At 41.4% G+C, this 21858-nt stretch overlaps 1 protein-coding gene across 8 annotated transcripts in view; it reads right to left on the reverse strand.

The window, feature by feature from the left end:
- The window catches only part of USP34 (ubiquitin specific peptidase 34), a 1084964-nt gene that overhangs the window by 1970 nt on the left and 1061136 nt on the right, over positions 1-21858 (reverse strand). For all 8 annotated transcript variants that reach the window (XM_033939082.1, XM_033939080.1, XM_033939079.1 and 5 more), the window contains 6 exons: positions 15124-15228; positions 14886-15010; positions 14020-14143; positions 7370-7449; positions 2269-2409; positions 2034-2177 (listed from right to left, as the gene is read on the reverse strand). In XM_033939082.1, coding sequence (XP_033794973.1) covers positions 2034-2177; positions 2269-2409; positions 7370-7449; positions 14020-14143; positions 14886-15010; positions 15124-15228 — 719 coding nt within the window. The remainder of the gene's footprint in view (positions 1-2033; positions 2178-2268; positions 2410-7369; positions 7450-14019; positions 14144-14885; positions 15011-15123; positions 15229-21858) is intronic.

Genomic DNA, 21858 nt, shown 5'->3' on the forward strand with positions numbered 1-21858 from the left:
TTCCACCTTATCTTATGAGCAGTCAAAGCCCAAACTGCATTAGTGGTACTCTATGCTAATTTCTGAAATATTTTTGGGATAGAAGAAAACCCAAACAACTTTCAGAAACACATTTCATCTCTCTGTTGCCCATGGTGCAGGGAGATAACAGAAAAGCTTTCACTTACAGAAGCAGAAAATGGTGCTCTGTACCTACCCAGAGTGGGTGCAATCAGCAGAAAGGATGGAAAGATTTAATGGCAAATGTTTTATTCAATGCAACTTAAAAGACTTAAATCCCAGTTAGGTTGCCAAAGCAGTAAAAATGCCAGCTTGCCCCTTACTCTGGCAATCCAGGATTTGTTCTTTGCATTTAGTTCCCTGTTCCATTTGTCTACTGTGCCTTACATGATTGAGACCATTTGGTTGGGGTTTTTTTTGTTGTTGAGAAATGAGAAACAAAACCCTTTACACTGTAGAAGCATATGTTATTAAACCGCTGTTAGGTAGTATTTTAGACCCTTTTCCCCTGACTTATCCAAAACAGAAAGCAGTGGCAACAATAGCAGCAATCAGCACAGGGTCCTGCGATTCACTTAGCACTCACAGAACCCCAGTGTTCTGTGGGTTTCTAGTCTGACAGAAGAGACCAGAGACCTGTAAATATACATTGATTCAGAGCCCCATGTAGACTGCTACCACTCAGCATAAGTCACAGAGGAAGTTAGGAGGTAAGTGGCCCTATGTGTGCGACTCCATTTGGGGTCCTGGTCAACAGTTTGAGAACCACTGAACTAGGCAATTTGTCCTTAGTTATGTCATTGCCCTGTGGAACAATTTTGCCATTTGGAACCAATGTTGCACTGTTTCAAATACCATTTTTTTAAAAAAAAGAACAATATGGATTTTCAAAATAAGTGGTTTTCATTTAACTACAATTACTGTGTTTCATTTAACTATAATATACTGTGATGATTATTGAGTGCACTCAGTTTGGGTGCATGGCATTTCCTTCATAACTATTATCATCGTTTTTGTTGTGTTTATCATAAAATGATTATGGTTACTTCTGGTATTAATCTCGATTAATATACTTTGTCTGGAAGATTGATTACTTGAAAAGTAAGTTTTTGGGTTTTTTGAATTTTCCTTATACTTTGGCAAATAAGTTGACCTCATGTTTTAATATTTTAATTTTGAGACAATGTTCTAGGACAGTAGTCTCAAACTCAAACCCTTTGCAAGGCCACATTTTGGATTTGTAGGTAATTGAAGGGCCGCAGAAAAAAACAGTTAATGTCTTAGTAAAAAAATGACAATTTTGCATGAGGTAAAACTCTTTATAGTTTATAAATATTCCCCCCCAGAAGGCCTTCATGTTCCCCCCTACTTTGCAGCATCCTCCAGCTTCACCCCCCTAGCCTCCTGGTCTTAGTTTCAGCTAATTACTGCAGCCTGCAGAGAGGATCGCCAGTGCTGTAGCATTCCTTGCAGGCTGCCATCGGCCTCCGCAGCATGTTCCCTCTGCCACGGTCCTGCCCCTCCTCTGATGTCATGGGCAGGATCGCAGCAGAGGGCACATGCAGGAAGGACGATGGCAGCCTGCAAGGATCGCTACAGCACCAGTAATCCTCTCTGTAGGCTGTGGTAATTAACTGAAAGTAAGAGCGGGAGGCTAGGGGTGAAGCCGGAGGACGCTGCAAAGAGCAGGCAGCACTAGTACAGACCAAGGGCCACAAAATAGTACCTGGTGGGCCGCATGTGGTTCCCGGGCCATGAGTTTGAGACCACTGTTCTAGGAGGTCAAACTGACCACTTATCAAGTTCCAAAACACTTCACTATGCACCTGAATATACCAAGCATACCTGTGCTTGCAATAACTGAAATGAGGCTTAATACTTTACCATTCATTTGACTTGAATGTAAAAATGCATTTTGAGTGATATTTTTGTCATAGTACTATCTCTATTCTAACCAATGATTTACATGATACCTTTGTTTTGCTATTTTCTTAGTTCCAAATATTTTGAAAACTGACAGAGATGATGCTTACCCCATTTAACATAGCGCTTGTTTTAGAGATTTCAAGTCGGTTGCTGAAATCTGAATCTAGACTTTGATACTGATTTAAGAGATTTGAAATGAGAGTATTGATCAAGTTGGCACAATTTGCTTCTGAAAATACCTGACCTTGAACCTGTAAAAAGAAATCATAAACTCATGAAGAGACCAGGCTTATTATTTCACTACTATGAATAAATCTTTGAAGTTAAAAAAAATAATTGTACCTTCTGCAGGAAGTGTGTCAAGAACGTGTACATAACATTGTTATTGATAAATGTTCTTTCATCCATTAGAATACACTTAATATACTCGGCAAAAACAGGATCTTCACACAAGAGCTGACTGCAGTTCTTTGACATGGCAGACTGAACAAGGAAGAAACACAACTATAAAATTCTTGCAAATAAAGATGTAAACACATTTTTGACACAAATAGGAATAAATAAATTATTTAACACAAGATGTCAAAGAATCACCAGGGTATGACAAATGCAAGTATGATGGTCAACTACATTGCTGGACACCATATTTTATTTATTTATAATTAATTCTTGCTATACCATTAAAGATGGCATATTTAAGTGATATACAAAATGACTAAAACTATTATGTAACAAAATGAGCAATAAAAAAGAAAAGAAAAAAGACATAACAATGACACAAGGCACCCCCGCCCCCACAATAAAACAACAATCAAGGACAATGAGAATAAAGATATAAGGGTTAACAAAAAAGAGAAGCATCTACAGCCAGAGATGACAAAGGTTTGGTTAAAAAGTCATGTTTCAAGTCTTAGGGTCCCTTTTAACAAAATCACAGTAGAGATTCCTGTGCTGCAAATGCGATACAGCCCATTCAATTAACTTGCAGCACCAGGACTTGCTATTGCAGCTTTGTAAAAGGGGCATTTAAAGTTTGGTTTTAATCAAACTGAAAATGTACTCAGTTTATTAAAATGCAAAAAATTAATAATATGCTTTTAATTTTTCAGTAGACATTTATTATGAAATGTTTTCTACAAGTTTTTCTCAACCTTTTTAAGCCAAGTACCCCCTAAGCCTAACAAATACCAACCGAGTACCCCGCCCAAACTCTGCCCCTGACTCCACCCCATAATAATAATATTAATTGTAATACAATTTCTTCTATCCATTTTCATATACATACAATATAATCTTATTAATACAAAATGGTACAATATAATCTTATTAATACATAATGGTTCATATACATACAATATAATCTTATTAATACATAATGGTAACCACAAAATTAAAAAAACACAAAGCACACTGTATACAAAGAAAATGTTAATTATCATTTATATTCAGGTTTTTTTCAAAGAGGTCAAGGCAGATGACTTTAAAATATGCAATGTCACCTCAGTAACAACTTTACAAAAATAAACAAATATAGTGCAAAATATAGACAGCAGACACATTTTGATCACTAAATTGAAAATAAAATCATTTGTCCTACCTTTGATGTCTGGTGATTTCATGAGTCTCTGGTTGCACTTCCTTCTGACTGTGCATCAAATATTTCTTTCTTATGCTTCCTCTCCTCCAGACCTCATTCCATTCCCCAACCAACATCTCTCTCATCCTTCTATTCCCCATGCATCTCTACCTCCCTCCTCTTTATGCCCAATTTTCTCTTCCTTTCCCCATGTGCACCATCTTTCCCTCTCACTCACACACTCAGGTCCAACAATTGTCCCTTTCTATTCCCTCCCTCCTTCCTATGTCCCAAGTTAGTGTCCCCTTCCTCCCTCCCACCCTCCTATGTCCCAAGTTAGTGCCCCCTTCCTCCCTCCTTCCTTTCTATGCTCCGAGTTCCTATGTTCCTCTTTCCTATGCCCCCTCATTGCATTCCAGCCTTTGTCCCATCCCCTCCTTCCCCCTCTCCCCTGAAGCTGCGCCGAAGCCTGGCTGCCCTCAAGCCGACCTGCTGCAGATTCCTCCTCGCCCCGGTCTGCCGCTGCCACCTGCCACATTTAATTACCTCCTGCTGCAACTCTGGGAAGGGCCAGGAACATGCAGTGATTGAATGCCACCGACCCACAAGCCTTCCCCCACGATGTCAATTCTGACGTCGGACAGAAGGTCCGGGCCAGCCAAGAATTGATGGGGGAAGGCTTGTGGGCCAGCAGCTTTCAATTGCTGCACGCGCCTGGCCTTTCCCTTCCCAGAGTTGTGGCAGCAGCGAGGGGCAATTAAAGTGGGTGGGTGGTGAGCAGCGGCGACAGGCGGTCAGCCTGTATACCCCCAACAGGCGGTCTGCGTACCACCTTGGGTATGGGTACCGCAGGTTGACAAACCCTGTTCTACAAAAGAGGTTCTCAAACCAGTTCTTGGGATACCCCATTCGTCTCTTTGCCACACTTAACTCCCTCCTCAAAGCGCCTCCCACTTCCAACCCCTCCTTCTCTCTCTCCCTAGACCACGGCTGATTACTTCTAAGACAAGGTCCACAAAATCGCCCTTGAATTCACTACAAAGTCACATCCTTCTCCCCTACCCACCATCCACTGTCCTGAACTTCAAACTCACACCACCCCTTCATCCTTCACCCAAACAACTCAGGAAGCTCCCCTTGCCTGGTCCCACCCTTTCAACCCTCCATCAACTATTGCTGTCGTTTCTTCCTTCTCTGAAATCACAGAGGAAGAAACTGTACAACTTCTGCCTTCAGCCAAGCCTACTACATGCCCCTCAGACCCTATTACCACCCCTTTACTTGACCCCATCTCACATATTGTTATCTCTCCCATTTGCCGTATTACTATCCATTTCCACTGCAACTGTCCCCACTGCCTTCAAACATGCAGTGATTAAGCCGCCTCTCAAAAATCCTTGCTGGACCCCACTTGTCCGTCCAGCTATCCAACTATCACCCTGTCTCCCTTCTTCCATTCCCATCCAAGTTACTCAAGCATGCTATTCTCCATCGCTGCCTGGACTCTTTTAACTCAACAGATTCTTGATCCCCCTATAATCTGGCTTTCGCGCCCAACACTCCACAGTCTGCCCTCACTAAAGTCTGCAGTAGTGCTGCCTGATTCAGGGAAAAAAAAAATTTGATTTGATTCAGCCTATTGAATTGATTTTTCGATTCGATTTTCCTGCCCAATTGGGTGTTTTTTGTTTTTTTTTTCAAACATCCTGGTGGGTTTATTTTATACCCTAGATAAACTAACCCAAGTGGTGTATATAACCCAAGTGGGTTTATTTTATAGCCTCTTCACCCCTTTTATAGCCCTCTCCTACCCACACTGGTCCTGTGGTGTAAACAAAATAAACAAACAAAAAATATTTTTCCTCTCTCTGTTAAATCCTAGCTCACGTTCACGGTCTAACACTAGCTCTGGAAGGATACACATTTCAAATCTGGCATATTGTAATCACAAAACAGAAAATAAAATTATTTTTCCTACCTTTTGTTGTCTGGTCATTTTTCAAATCATGTTGGTCCCAGGCTCTGGTTGTCTTCTGATCAGGCTCTCCTTCTTTCTTCTTTCTCTGTGCTAATCATCCACCTTCCATCTCTGTCCTCCCCTTCCGTTTCCCTTTCTTCTCCCGGAGGTCAGGCATCTTTCATTTTTTTCATCTCCATCCTCCCGCAGCTGCAGTGATGGACCCCACCATCCACAGATCCACCATCTCTTCTTTTCTCAACTACCCTTTCATCCAGCATCTCCCTTCTGTGTCCCGGTCCCTATTCTCCTCTCCAGTAGTGTCCCCTTTGTGTTCCTGTTCCTATGCTCCCTCCATGCCCAGCATCTTATCTCTGTTTCATGTCTATCCCCATATCCAGCTTCTTCTTTCTCTCTTCCTTACCTCCTGTATCCCTTTCCCCAGGTACAGGCTTTCTCCTACTATCTCTCCTGCCATCCTGCACGATGCCCACCTACTTTGGAGCAGTATCTGTCACTCTTGTACCCTTCCCCTTGTGGTCTTGCATTTCTTTCTCCCTCTCTCCATTAGTCCAGCACCTCTCGGATGCCCTCTGGGTGGTTGAGGGTCCATGAGCCAGAAGATATCATCTTCATGACTCGATGCGTCCCGTGAGGTACTTATACGTTCAATCATATCTCCCCGTTCGTCTTCTTCCTCAAGTGAGTACAGCCGCAACTTCTTAGGTCTTTCTTCATACGTGAGATCCTTGAGCCCCTTGACCATCCTGGGTGGCCGGTTCGCTGAACCGACTCGATCCTCAGCAACTTCCTTTCGGTAGTGTGGGCTCCAAAACTGAACACAGTACTCTAAGTGAGAGGCCTCACCATGGCTCTGTACAACGCATCATATCCTCAGTCTCCTGCTGACGAAACCTCTACGGATACACCCCATCATTTGTCTTGCCCTGGAGGAAGCCTTCTCCACTTGATTGGCAACCTTCATATCCTCGCTAATGAGCACTCCTAGATCGCGTTCCGCCGAAGTAGTATCGAACCAAGGTCTCGCCATTTAGTACATAAGTTCTACGGGGGTTTCTCCTGCCCAAGTCTCCCCCTCTTTTTAGTTTGGTCTCTCTCTTTCCTTCACTTCACCCCAGGTCTGGCATCTCCCCTTCTCTCTCTTACTCCTTCCTCCTCCTCCCTCTGCACAGGCCTGTCTCACTGCCGCGAAGGCACTCTTCCTCCTCCTCCCTATGCACATGCCTGCCTCCCCACTTCAAAGGCCTGCTCTCCCTCACAAGCCTGCATGTTCCCCCAGCTTCCCCGCTTTTACCTTAAGCTAATACAGCAGCCTGCAAGATCGCTGGTGCTATAGCGATCCCTGCAGCTGCCATCGTACTCAACGGCATGTTTCCTCTGCCACGATCCTGACCAGAGGAGAGGCAGGACCGTAGCAAAGAGAACGTGCCGCTGAAGACGACGGCAGCTGCAGGGATCGCTAAAGCACCAGCAACCCTGCAGGCTGCCGTATTAGCTTAAGGTAAGAGTGGGGAAGCTGGACGGAACATGCAGGCCTTTCTGACTGACCCTCCCCCTCAAGCAGGAGAGGCAGCGGACAGCCAGCAAGAGGCAGCGCTGCCGCTCCTGCTTTAGGAAGGCATGGGGGAAGGGTCGGTCTTTGAATCGATTCACCTGATTCAAATGAGTGAATTGATTCGAATCGTGCAGCACTAGTGCATAGACCATCCACCCTACTCACCAGATCTTGTTCCATCTGCCTATTTTCTGTTTCCAAACCTGCACTTGTGTCTCATTTAGCTTATTAGAACTATAGCTTAATAACCTGTAATTGTAAGAGTCTTCTCTGCTGTTAATGTTTTATTCCTTCTTACATATCCAAAGTAATTATCATTAAAATGCATGTTTACCTGAGTTTGACAAAGCTCAGTCCAAAGTCTGGGAAATATTGCAAGATGAAGAGCCAATCCTTCATAAGCAATTAGCACGCCTGAAAAAAAAATAATCAAGAGAATAAAAAGCAGGACATTTCACTCTGCAAAACACATTCTCAAGATTATCTATATGATAAACAAATTCCAAAGTTTCTTTTTTGCAGAGCTGCAAAATCATTAGCACAGAATAGATATTCAATGAATTTCACTAATTGCTATTTGTTCTATTTTTAAAAGATTGATAATGGATAAAGGGAAGATATTAACATGGAAACAAACTTTTGGAGACTTTCAAAAAAAAGGCTTCATTCAGTGAGGTTGCTGGAATAACATAAAGATATGGTTAAAACACAAAAAAGATAATTCAGCCTATCCAGTCTACTCATTTATACCAACTACTAAGCTCTACGATCAATTCTTCCCCCTCAGAGATCCCCCTATACTTGCCATGTGTTTTCTTGGGCACCCCAACATAATAGCCCTAACAAATTCAGCCTTGTGACAAAACAGACTGACAAAAGGCAAACAACAAAATATCCCCTGTAACAACATAATCCTCGACATAATAGCTCTTGTAGCACAATAGCCATTAACATTACTTATCTCTCCACGTCTGCCATCCATCTTCTCTCTGCATCCCTATCTGTAATGTCCAGCATCTCTCCTCTGTGTCCCTGTTCCACATCAGCCTTCTTAGTATCCCTATCCACCCTTTTTCTACCATTTCCTTATGTTCCTGTCTCTATTCTTACTCCATGCCCAGCATCTCTTCCCTCTCTCTTCCCTTCTTCCAAACCCTGGGTCAAGCATTTCTTCCCCTCTATACCCTGCTTCCTCCCATGGTATGAGATAACCTTCTTTCTCCATCTGCAGGTCCAGTATCTCTCCTCCTCTGTTCCACCCCCCACCCCGGTTTATGTCTCTTCCCTCCTCCAATCTTGGGGGAGAGAGACACACTGGATTTGAGGTGGGAAGAAGGAGAGATATGTTGTCTGGACCTATGAAGGGCACCCCTGTCATCACTGCCTAAGACTGGCCCTGAGCAAGTACTTCAGATCACAGCAGCAGCAGCATGGGTAAAACACTCAGGGACAGGATTTTTTGTTGAGAGCTCGTTGATCCTTTTGGAAGTGGCTCATTTTTCAGGGGTTATATTGTCAGGAGCATTTTTGTCAGGGCTATTTTGTGTTCAGGTTGATTTGTTGAGGCTATTTTGACCTGGTACCATTTTCTTTAACTCTGAAACAATCCTAATTCTACTACTTAACATTTCTATAGCACTGCTAGATGTATACAGAGCTGTACATTAAACATGTAAGAGACAATCTCTGCTCAAGAGAGCTTATAATCTAATTAAAACGGCAGAATCTACCTCAGGCTGGTCAAACTGGCTGAAAATCAGGATCCAGGTGATAAAGGCATAGACATAGCTTTAGAAGGTCGGAAAGAGCTGTCCAGGATATCTGAAACCAGACCAAGTATCTGTGGACTGAATGGACCAAAAAAAAAAAAAAAAGGAGAACGGTTCAGGAATGAAGCCTGAGAAATGAAAGGTGGAGAATCCAAATGGAGCTCTTTCAGAACATCATCTGTAAAGAGGCAGACAGAAGCCTGCTTAAAAATCTGTGAAGAAGGGTCAGCACCCAAATCTGGATGCTCAGGGCGGCTGAAGAGACCAGTCTCAGCAAAGGCATCAGCCAAATCCAAAATAAAGACTGTGGCAGAAGACAGAAGAATCATAATATTCGCATGGCAACTACTGCAATCAAGGTCTGGCATAACCAGATGAGAGGGCTCCCAAACTGGAAGCTTTGCCACAGGCACAACAGATCTAAAAAGCCCCAACATGCCCTCTGGCTGCATCAAATGAGCGACATCTGAGGAATATGCCTTTCAGAGGAACCAAATAAAATCCAGTGACAAGGTCCACTCTGCAACCATGACACGGCTCCATTGAGGTACATGCTCTGCATCAAAAGAGTCCCTAGACTCGGAATGCAGGCATTATGCGCCAGCCTCCAGAATGGTCTCTGGGCAAGATTTTCTTCGGAAGGCATATACCTAGGCTGGCTCCACAGCCCAAGATTACTCAGAGGAATTGAAGTCAGAAGCTTCCACCCTTTCCCCAGCATGCTACAGCACACAGTACACAATCACTGATTCGGCGCCAATCCGGTGCAATCAATGTCCACATTCAACAGATTAGGGGCTGGGGAGTCCATCCCAAATGATTTTGTGTCAAATCGAGGGGTTTCTGAAGCAGAAATAAAAGTTAGAAAAAAAGATCGATTTTAAAATTCAAGATGGCTGCCATCATGAATTCGCACCAAAAAAAACAATGAAATCAGTTGAGTGAAATGCCTTCACAGAAGTCTAATAAAGATGGGATAGAAGAAAAGAGTAGCAAACTATATAAAAGGCTGAACTTGTCTAATGGAATAAGCATTAGATCTTTCCTGGCATCTATGTAGAAAACAAGCTATTTAACATGGCCATAAGAGCAGTTTGAATACTCTGTTCCTTATGAAAGCCAAACATCTCGGGCTGAAAAATGTTGCTTGTATTCCATAATTTAAAGACCTGATAACTATATAAACTATTATTAACATATTAACTATATAATATGTATGTTTAACCTGTAAGCCATTCTGAGCTCTATGGGAACAAAGGGATAGTTTTATTTATTTATTTTAAAATTATTTATAACCCACCTATCCACAAATTTAGGCAAGGAACAGAGTAACATACAAAACATGGTAAAAACACACACAAAAACAGCATTACATACAAAATATAAACAAAAGAATCTAAACATTCTTAAAGATGGAATAAAAAAAAAAAATGCTCGTACAGCAGTCTTCAACCCTTTTCTAAAATGCAAAATCACAGAAGTTTGGCGTAGGGACAAAGGAAGGGCATTCCAAAGCATCGGGCCCTGGACTGAAAGAACTGACTTGCAATTTCTCAAAAGTTGCACCACCGCTAATGAGGGAATATCCAAACAAATTTTGTCAGTGGACTGTAACTCACGTGAAGGAGATACTACTGCAACAAAAAGCGAACACCCAATGGACAGTTAAACTGAAGCAGTTTTAAGATCAAGCAAAGAACTTTAAATTCAATCCGCATATCGATTAGAAACCAATAAAGTTTGAATAATTTCCTAAAAGAAAAGTTCATAAGCCATTATTAACATGGACTTGGGATAAGGAGAAATTAGGTTCTGCTAATTTTCTTTCTGCTAGCCTGTAGACCTGTATAGTCCTTTACGAATGGGTTATCCTCACTGTGACCAGTAGGTGGAGATTGAGACCAAAACTTGTATATTAGGTGAGACTCCCCCTTCTCCTCCTCTTGGCTGAATAGCCAAGCAGAACCTAGGAAATACTAAACTGAGAACAGGAACACTCTGAACAGGAGTGTAAAACAAGAAACACATGGTAACAACTGTTGGAACAGGTATAGAATAAAAAACTGGTATATAAAATGTCCCCACAGTTCACCAGCTAAGCCATAGCCGCTGTTCTTATATCTCCCCGGCCCTAGAAAAATACTAGAACCCGCAGAAAAAAAAAAAATCTGCACGCAAGCAAAAACCCGTAATCACCGCATAAAGACAGATAGGGTGGGGGACTATACCGGTCTACAGGCTAACAGAAAGAAAATTAGAAAGGTAAGAACCTAATTTCTCCTTGTGTTGCCTGGTAGACCGGTATAGTCCTGTACAAATGGGACATACCAAAGCAGTACCCATCAAGAATCAACAACAGAACATGCTCACCGAATACTGCGTCCTGACGCGCTTGAATATCCACACGGTAGTGTCTGACAAAGGAATGCAGAGAAGACCAAACTGCTACCTTGCAAATATCCACTGGAGGCAGTAGAGAAGACTCAGCCCAAGAAGCTGCCTGACCCCAAGTGGAAAGAGCGTAAGGATGGAACATCACTCCCAACGTAGAACGTAGAACTTCACACAACGGGAGCATGTAAAGATTAAACAAAACTCTGGATAGAAAACGAATTAAATAAATAAAAATAACAAACTGATTTGTCTTTGAATATGTCCATGTAGATGTGCTCCCACTTTGAGGAAATTAGTAAAGTCCTGCAGAACCAGCAAGGACAAGGAATTCACAGAAAGGATGAGAAAATATATATAAAGGGTTTGTGATTCAGCTACAGTGTCAGCACAACCAATAGATGGTTTAACACAGTGTTTTTCAACCTTTTTTGGGCAAAGGCACACTTGTTTCATGAAAAAAATCACGAGGCACACCACCATTAGAAAATGTTAAAAAATTTAACTCTGTGCCTATATTGACTATATATAAAGTAATTCTCTTGAATAGGAATCAAATAAACACAAAGAAAGTATTTTATAATTACTTTATTATGAAATATTAAGTAAACAGAATAGTGAAAAATTATAAAATACTTTATTCAGTGCGAAACCTGGGCCTGTTTGGCTGAACACAAAGCTGATATTCTGGCTGGAATCGAAGAAAGACACACACGTAGCTCTTCGTCAACAGCCGTTCCCTTCACCGCCCCGTCACCGCCATCCCTTTCACCGCCCCGTCACCGCCACTGCCATCCCATTCACCGCCCCGTCACCGTCCCCGCTGCATCCATATAAGCCTTAGTACTGTAATATTTAGCTTATTCCTTTTTTATAAATCAAAGTTCCTGCTGCTGAACTAGAGAAAGAGATGTTCAGCTGGCAGGGCTTTGTTTATAAATTTTTATCAACACAACTAATATACTATTTTATCCTAAAGCAAAAAATAAATAAATAAATATAATTTTTTTTTCTACCTTTGTTGTCTGGTTTCTGCTTTCCACATCTTCTCATTCAATTCCTTCCATCCACTGTGTGTCTTCTCTCTACGTCTTCCATTTGCTGTTACTGTGCCTCTCCCTTCACCCCCCCCCTTCCAATTGGTCTAGCACCCATCTTCTTCCCTCCGCTCCCCCATAGTCTGGCATCTGTCTTCTTCCCACTCTGTCTTCCACATTTCCCTTCGGGGTCTGTTCCTCTCCACCCTCCTTCAATGTCTGTCCTATTCCTTTCCACCACCACCCTTCCCTCCCTCCTTTACCATCTGTTCCTTTCTACTACCCTTCAGCTCCTCTCACGTAGCTTATCTATCTACCTTCCTCCCTCTTATTTTCATGGCACGTTACAATGTAATTTGTGCAAGCCACTGGAGCCTGCGAGCTCGGTCCCTGTCCCATCCCCACAAACCATCTCGCTTCTGTGCTCCTATTTTCTCCATTTCTAATATCTCCCCTATGTATCTGTCATTGCCCCCCCCCCCTGTGTCCATATACCATCCCCATGGCATGTCCCCTTTATGTCTCTGTCCCTATGCCCCATGCACATAATTTCCCCTCTTTCTGTTACCTTCCTGTGTCCAGATTTCCCCTATCTTCCTCTTCCATACCAGTGTGTCTCTTCTTTTCAACCCCATCTAGCTTTTTTCCCTCTTTCTTCCCCCCCCCCTGCTTCTAGCATCTGGCTCACCTGCCTGTCCTTCCCTTTCTTTCCTGCTGTGGGTTTTTCTTTCCGTCTTCATCCCCTTGGCCCAGAATCCTTTTCCCTTTCACTCCCTCCTTCCAATTTGAGCCGGGAACACGAGCGATTGCACGGTCCCCGCAGCCACCACTCGCCTGCCCAATCGATCCTACTGTTTAGCCAGCTCTCTCCCTTCGCCTCACCTTAGTTTGTAGGTTTTGTTTTTCGGCGACATGCATTCTTTCCCAAAGAGCCGCACACGCGCGGCTGCTCAGTGTTCAATCTTCTGCTATGCTGCAACTTCCTGTTTCCGGTTGCGTCAGAGCAGAAGATCGAAACTGAACAGCAGCGGGGACCGGGGGAGTCTTATGGGAGCGCGTGCGGGACCCGGCCTGAGGCCTAATCAGTGTCTGCACCGTACGGCACACCAGGCAACATCTCGCGGCACACTAGTGTGCCGCGGAACAGCGGTTGAAAAACACTGGTTTAACAGATCTGAGGTTAAAACCCTGGAGGACTGTTGAAATCTGATGGCCCTTCAATATTACATTCCATTTGTGAAAATTAGGCACTGTGGTATTCAAGACACATATGTACATCTTCAAATGTATTTTAATATAAGACTGACTACCACTGCAGTGGTGTTCTCGTCTCTTATCCAAGGATACTCAAAGATCTCAGTGCCAAAGCCACTAGAGGGAAACCCAGATCATCCAAGAATTCTTCTTACAAAAATGAGGTGACTTGGATATAATCTTATGTGGCAACATACAATATATAAATACTGCTCCAGGACCATCAGATTTCAAGAGTCCTTCAGGGTTTTAACCTCAGATCTGTTAAGCCAGGATATGTTTAATAACCACTGCTCTAACTTTAAAAAAAAAAAAAAAAAAGCAAATGTGTATTTTAAAATGTGATTTTTTTTTGAGGAAAAGTAAACTGTGAAAAGCATTATGAACACTGTCATTTATATTGGGAAAGTTCTGGCCAGCAACAATCTCTCACAATGCGATCCCATTTCTTGCGCCATCAGTGTTAACCCCTCCCTCCCCCCCATAAAAATCTAATAAATAAATCATCTAAGTGGCACAATGCTAATACTTACTCAGCTTAATCAAATTTTCTGTAAACTTTTCACAATTGATTGCAACTCGACACAGGAGATGGATAAACTGATGATAAGAAAAGACATAATCTAGCAGCATACGATCATAAATGTCATCTTTACCCTGAAAATTTAAGAAAACAGCAATTTTGTATTATCATTCTTGATTAGAAATTTTCCCTTTTTTTTCAAATATTCTTTATTCATTTTCAAAATTACATTAAGTGTTAAATATATTCATTCAGATTAACATTAACTACATCACTTACAAACAATCATTGATATATTACATAAAAACATATCCCTTCTCTTTTCCCACCCCATCCACCCTCTTTTAAGGATTAGAAATTTTCTAAGTAAATGAAACATCTGAAAAGTCATTATTTTTGTTGTTATAAAACTGTCTTAAAGTCAGTTTGTCCATATATGATTATGTGACCTTTAAGTTCATTTAGGATTTGCTTACTGATTAAAATTCCTTTTACATATATCCAAAGCATTCTGAAAACAAAATGTACATGTGCCTTTTGTGTTAGATTATTCAACACTAGCTGTCTTACTAACATGAATTTCAGAAGTCTACAAACAACTCACTTTACAGGTATAATGCATGTTATTTGCCCTATAATGCAAATTAAAAGGCATTAATTTGCTTTATATTTAAGTTACCATGGGCACTTAAATCTAGCATGTGTTTTAATACAGAATACAATGAAATGAAACAAAATTAAAAAGAACACAACTTTTTTTAAGCCCTGGTTTTCTCCTGGATCATTATTGCTATTCGAGTTCCACATTACATAGCAACAAGTTGTAAAACATTTTAGTTGAGACCTACAATTCAGTTTACTTATGTATATACTAACCTTGCTTGTTTCAACCATGGTGGGCAATATGCACATATTCAACTCTGGACGAGGAGGACGGATATTGCTTTTGCCACCTATTTGTTTCATGTTTTCACGACATGGAAAATAGGGCCCAAGAGACACTAAAGAACACAAAATTTGACATTGTAAAATAAATAGCATTACAGTAGATCAATTCATGATAAGAAGACTTAGGTTTAGATATTTTGATACTTTATATTATAAAAACACATACTTGGAATATTACTGTGGTGGTATGTACAGTGATTGTGCTGTAGAAATGGAACTAGCGTGTGCAAGAAATCATGAGGGCTCAGCAGCACAAGTTCTTTGAGGACATCTAAAAAGAAAAATATATAATTTTACTTTATACATCACATTACATTCTGACTTATATTCCACCAAAGGCCTTATGAGTTCATGGTGGATAACAATATATTTCTATTACTGGAAACAAGCCCAGTTAAACATGACAAATATTCAAATATTGAAGAGAAAAAAAAAAAAAAGGGGGGGGGAGGGAAACACCACCACAAAACTGAATATGTAACCACCAGAGTGAAATTGTCTAAATAAGAGAGATGTGCACTGTAAAAAAGTGTCCTCCTATCCGTCTGATGATATGAAGATCTTTATTGTTCAAAACATCTAAATGACACATCATGGAAGTATGCCATATCGCTTATACATCGGGTTCTATCGATTAGCACCGCGTATCAGTTTGGCAAACTGATACGCGGTGCTAATCGATAGAACCCGATGTATAAGCGATATGGCATACTTCCATGATTGACTTTTTAGTCAGTTCCAATTGAGTGCCAGTGTATTGTGCATTTCAGCTATCACGCTCTTTAAGACTCCTGAGGCAGGCCTGAGGGCCGAAACATGTACATGTCGAGTCATTGAGTCGTGAATGTGTCATTTAGATGTTTTGAACAATAAAGATCTTCATATCATCAGATGGATTGGAGGCCACTTTTTTACAGTGCACATCACTCTGGTGGTTAAATATTCAAATATAACATTAACAGTAGAAGTTGATAAATTTCAAAATAAAATTTTAAAAAAATAAGAATGTCTTTAAAAGTTTTCTAAAAACAGTATATTGACCTACTGATCTTATTAAAATAGGGACATCATTTCAAATTAAAGGAGCCTGATAACAGAAGGATGCCTTCCATTGATCTAATTTTGGTGAGGGGAATTGATCTAATTTTGGTGAGGAAAATTGAAGACAGAATTGCTTCCATACAATATGATCTGGTCTTCCTGCTAGTAATGAAATCAATTCCACTAAATAATATGGCAACTGGCCATATAGAATATTGAAGATCATAATACAAAGTTTAAAATAAATCCTTGCATTCACTGGCAACCAATGTAATTTAATGAAATATGGTGTACTGTAATTCTATCATATTCAGAGATGGAAAAAATTACCCTCACCACAGTATTCTTTACAGTTTGTAATGTTTTCAACAATCCTTTAGCACAGTGGTTCTCAACTCGGTCCTTGAGTTCCCCTTTGCCATTCATGTTTTCAGTGTATCTACAATGAATATGCATGAAAGAAATTTGCATATAATGGAGGCAGTGTATGCAAAACAAGTTTATGCACATTCATTGCGAATATCCTGAAAACCTTACTGGCAAGAGTGTACTCTATGACCGAGTTGAGAAACACTGCTTTAGCACATCCTAAATAAACAATATTACAGTAGTCTATCTGGAAAAGAGTAAGCGATTGAATCGCATGCAAAAACTGGCATCAAAATATTTCCAAACTACACAATTTCCTTAAAAGAAAAAAATATTATTTTACTAACCAGATTAACTTTATACTCCAAGCTCAATAAAGTATCTAACTGAATGACCAAAACTCTAGTTTGCATATTAAAAAGTATAATTACTTTGGCCAAAGTGTGATAAAAGATCTGATCTAGCCTGATCCTGTAGACCTAGCCAAAGAAACTTAGGGCTCCTTTTATGAAGCTACGTTAGTGGTTTTAGCGCAAGCAACTTTTTAGCGCGCGTTAAACCCATGCTACACAGCTAGAACTAACGCCAGCTCAATGCTGGTGTTAGCGTCTAGCGCGGCCAGCAATTTAGCGCGCGCTATTACACGCGTTAAACCACTAACGTGGCTTTGTAAAAGGAGCCCTTAGTTTTATCTACATTTATTTTCAATTTGGTTGCAACTTATTTCTCTATAGTATCAAGCATTAACTTTAATGCAGAACCTTATTATTAAAAAGCAATTAAATACTGATGTCATCTGTAAAAATGTAACTGAAAACATTAAGGTTTTCAAGTGCCTTACCCAAAGATTCCATCTTAACATTAAACAATATTGGGGAGAAGAAACTTATGGCACCTTACAACCCATTTTCCAATTAGTAGATAATAGACCATTCATTTTCGCTCTATATGATCTTAGGGATAAGAAACCATCTATCTAATTCAAAGCTTTTCCCTGTATACCTTAATTTTGTAATACTTGTTTTAGAAGATTATGGTCGACAAGGTCGAACACACTGTCTCTATGCCTTTATGATAATATGTCAAATCAATGCACTATTTTTAGAAGTTTATCAAGGTGCCAGTATACTCAAATCAATCTTATAGCCAGAATATACACTTTCTTAAGGCTATGAAAACACCTTGTTCAAGTTTTCTCGACCCTCAGTGGCACCACTCAGGACTCAAACATCTCATCGTCCTAAGCTTTATGTGTAATAGACCCGATGACGAACCGACACATAAAGCTTAGGACGATGAGAAGTTTGAGTCCTGAGTGGTGCCACTGAGGGTCGAGAAAACTTGAACAAGGTGTTTTCATAGCCTTAAGAAAGTGTATATTCTGGCTATAAGATTGATTTATGATAATATGTGCATTCCAATTTAATCTACCTTAGCTTTAACTATGAGTAAAGCTAATTAACACCTTACTTGCCATCACTTGTTCTTTACTGAAGACAGTTTTAGATTCCCTCAAACTGCAATATAGATCTAAGTATTTAACAAAACAAAATTAATGTAGTATATCCTAAACCCATCCTTTGTATCCCAACAGATTCTAGGAACTATGTAAGAGGTATAGAGGGCTAATTTTGATAGGACATCCAAAGTCAGAGGTGAAGAAACGTTCAATTTCAAACTGGATGTCCAACTAATTTTTTTGGGGGGAAATTGTCAGAACATCTAACTTTATGGAAGATTAGGTTTATACCTTTGATAATTTTCTTTCTGTTAGTCCCAACCTGCAGTCCGGATATTGCAGAAATCCACAACTTTTATGAGCACATGCTCCACCCCCTTAGCCTGACAGTTAGTAAACAATCCCGGTTAAGTCCCAAAGCCAAGCACATACCTGAACAAATCCATGACAAGGGAGAACGGGGAAGAATCCCCATCAACAGAAGTAATTTATGAATTGGTTTGCTCTGCAAAATATTAACAAGTAATAAACAGGCACAAAGGCAACTCAGAAAAACATTGAGGAACAATGTATCACTATCCTGCAGTGTGCAGCGAGCACCCCAAGAAAGGCCTTCGGAGATGTTTATACTCACAGAATGGATGGAAAAGCTTCAAACCTGTAATGAGAGTGACCGAGGCAGGCCACTCCGAAAAACTGAGTGAAGACAGAGAGGGCGGGTCATATGGAATCCTCCAGGGACTAACAGAAAGAAGTTTATTGAAGGTATAAACCTAATCTTCCATTCTGTTATGTCCCTTCCGGATTCCATACGCTAGGTGATGTACCAAAGCCACAGTAGCTAGGGAGGGACAGAAGAGCCTGCCCTCAAATCCGAGATCCCAAAAATGGCATCAGAATGTGCTGCCACAACAACTCAGTAAAACCGGGCAAAAGTATGAAGAAAGGACCAGAAGTCACCCTGAAAATTCCATCAGAATGAATCACATGAGAATCCCTCCACGACGCAGTCACACTTCTCGTCAAATATGCTTTAAGCGATATCAGCAGCTGCTTACTGCGGGTGACATAAGTTGTGGAAATGGCCATTCTAATCCATCGAGTGATTGAGGACTTGAACACCAGCCTACCACTGGGAGGCGTACCAGTGACAACAAAAAAGTGAGCAGACAACCGAGTCCTTTCCAAACAAAGGCGCAAGACCCTACGGACATCTAATTTGCGTAAAATCTAATCTTTGCACTCCAAACTTGTTGGATTAAATGCAGGCAACCTAACCTCCTTGGTGACATGGAAAGCAGAGACCATCTTCGGTAAGAAGGAAGTTACAGTATGGAGGAACACCCACGTCCATAATACGGAGAAAGGGGTCCTTGCATGAAAAAGCATAAAGTTTCAAAATAAACCGTGCTTAGACAATGGAGACCAGAAAAAAACTGACTTGATTGTTTGGTCCAGAAGAAATTCTTCCTTTAGTGGTTCAAAAAGGACTTCACCAAGGCCTGGCAAAATGATGAAATAATTTTCCTCTTTGGCAGAGTAGATGAATTATTCATGATCTTTACTATGCAAGCTAAGGTATTATTTTGTAGACATGATTTCTGAGGATTGTCTGTATGTTCATTTTATCATTTTTTGTTTCAAAATTATGTATGTAAATTATGTAAACTGTTTAGTTTTACACGGTATAGAATTTTTTTTAAATAAATAAATAAATGTTAAGATTCCACAAGAGGAAAAGAAGACAAAAGGGAGGACACAGACGAAGCGCCCTCCCCCCTCATACACCTGGTCCCATCTGGAAGACCATTAAGCAAACCTTCCTGAAGGAATGCCAGGACTATTGAACTGGGAGCCTTCTCAGACTCCACCCGATTCCTAGCATCCCACTGTGGGAAAGGGTGACGGGACAAAAGTACATGAGACTTAAGCGCGCCGCCTACAAAGTTACTTTTAAAGAGCTCCTACAGGGGATGTTGGGGGGAACCCCCCACTTTACTTCAGACTGTTTGCGCTGCCGTTGGAGGGGTGTGGGGGGTGTAACCCCCCACATTATAGAGAAGATGTAACTTTTTCCTAAAACCCCCCCCCAAAAAAATTGGGAAAAAGTCAAGTTTACTCTATAATGGAGTGTTCCAACCCCCCCAACGGCAGCGCGAACAGTCTGAAGTAAACTGAGGGGGTTCCTCACTCACACCCCACGTCGGAGCTCTTTAAAAATCACTTTTTAGGTGGTGTGCTGGGGTCTTGCGCCGAATTATCTGCACTGCAATGTCGGCGCACTGAAGTCTCGCGCACGAATGACTATGAATCGTGGGAAAGCCTTACAGGCTATGGCAGAGAAAGCTATAGTAAAGGGTTTCTTTGAGTGCAAAAGAGTTGAGATAACTACCTCCGAATAACTGCACTTCATCAAGGCTGAGCGCTCAAGAGCCATGCTGTAACACCAAAATGCCGTGAGGTCTCCATGGACACCAGTCCCTGACGGAGAAGATATCGATGAAGAGGGAGCCAGAGTGCCTTGTCCTGCTGAAGATATTCAAGATCCACCTACCACGGGCAGTGAGGCCAATCCAGAGCCACTAGAGACCCCAGGCCAGGATGTGACGCTGTCCGTCGGATGATCTGACCAACCAGGGATCATCATACAGGAACTCGTGAGTCAGCCAGGACCAAACGAAGGCATCTGGCCCTAGCTTCCTCGCTATTTGTTGACCGAAAAAGCACCTGGATTTCGAGTTCTCTGCCGAAGCCAACAAGACATAGCAACATAGTAGATGACGGCAGACAAAGATCCGAATGGTCCATCCAGTCTGCCCAACCCTACCCACTCTTTATATTAATGACTTAATTTAAATTTTCCTTATTCTTAGCTATTGCTGGGCCAGAACCTAAAGCTCTGTCCGGTACCATGCTTAGGTTCTAGCTACTGACGTATCCATCAAAGCTCACTCCAACCCATCTAAGCAATTTCAGCCATCGAAACCCTCCCCAGCCCATCCTCAACAAAATGGCCATATACAGACATAGACCGTGCAAGTCTGCCCAGTACTAGCCTTAATTTTTTCTGATTCGCGATCCTGTGTTAATCCCACGTTTTTTGAACTCTGTCACCATTTTCCTCTCCACCTCGGGAGCGCATTCCAGGCATCCACCACCCTCTCTGTAAAGAATTTCCTTACATTGCTCTTAAGTCTACCACCCCTCAACCTCAAATTATGCCTTCTGGTTTTACCATTTTCCTTTCTCTGGAAAAGATTTTGTTCTACGTTAATATCTTTTAAGTATTTGAACGTCTGAATCATATTTCCCCTGTCCCTCCTTTCCTCTAGGTGCAGTCTCTCCTCATACGTCTTTTGGCACAAACCTTCTACCATTTTTGTCGCCCTTCTCTGGACCACTTCAAGTCTTCTTATTTCCTTCGCCAGATACGGTCTCCAAAACTGAACACAATATTCCAAGTAGGGCCTCACCAATGACCTTTACAGGGGCATCAACACCTTCTTTCTTCTACTGGTTATGCCTCCCTTTATGCAGCCCAACATCCTACTGGCAACGGCCACTGTCTTGTCACACTGTTTATTTGCCTTAAGATCTTCGGACACTATCATCCCAAGGTCATTCTCCCCATCCAGGCATATCAGCCTCACCTCCCAGTACATATGGCTTCTTCCGATTACTCTCTAAATGCATTACTCTGCTTATTTTGCATTGAATTTTAGTTGCCAGATATTAGACCATTCCTCTAACTTTTGCAGATCTTTTTTCATGGTTTCCATTCCCTCCTCAGTGTCTACTCTGTTACAGATCTTGGTATCATCTACAGAAAGGCAAACCTTTCCTTCTAATCCTTCAGCAATGTCACTCACAAACATATTGAACAGGATCAGCCCCAGCACCGAACCCTGAGGGACTCCACTACTCACCTTTCATTCCTCTGATCGATTTCCATTAACCACCACCTTCTGGCATCTGTCTGACAATCAATTTCTAATCCCGTTCACCACGTTGGGTCCTAACTTCAGCCTGTAA

Source organism: Geotrypetes seraphini, chromosome 3, assembly GCF_902459505.1.
Source record: "Geotrypetes seraphini chromosome 3, aGeoSer1.1, whole genome shotgun sequence".
NCBI classification, from domain to species: Eukaryota; Metazoa; Chordata; class Amphibia; order Gymnophiona; family Dermophiidae; genus Geotrypetes; species Geotrypetes seraphini.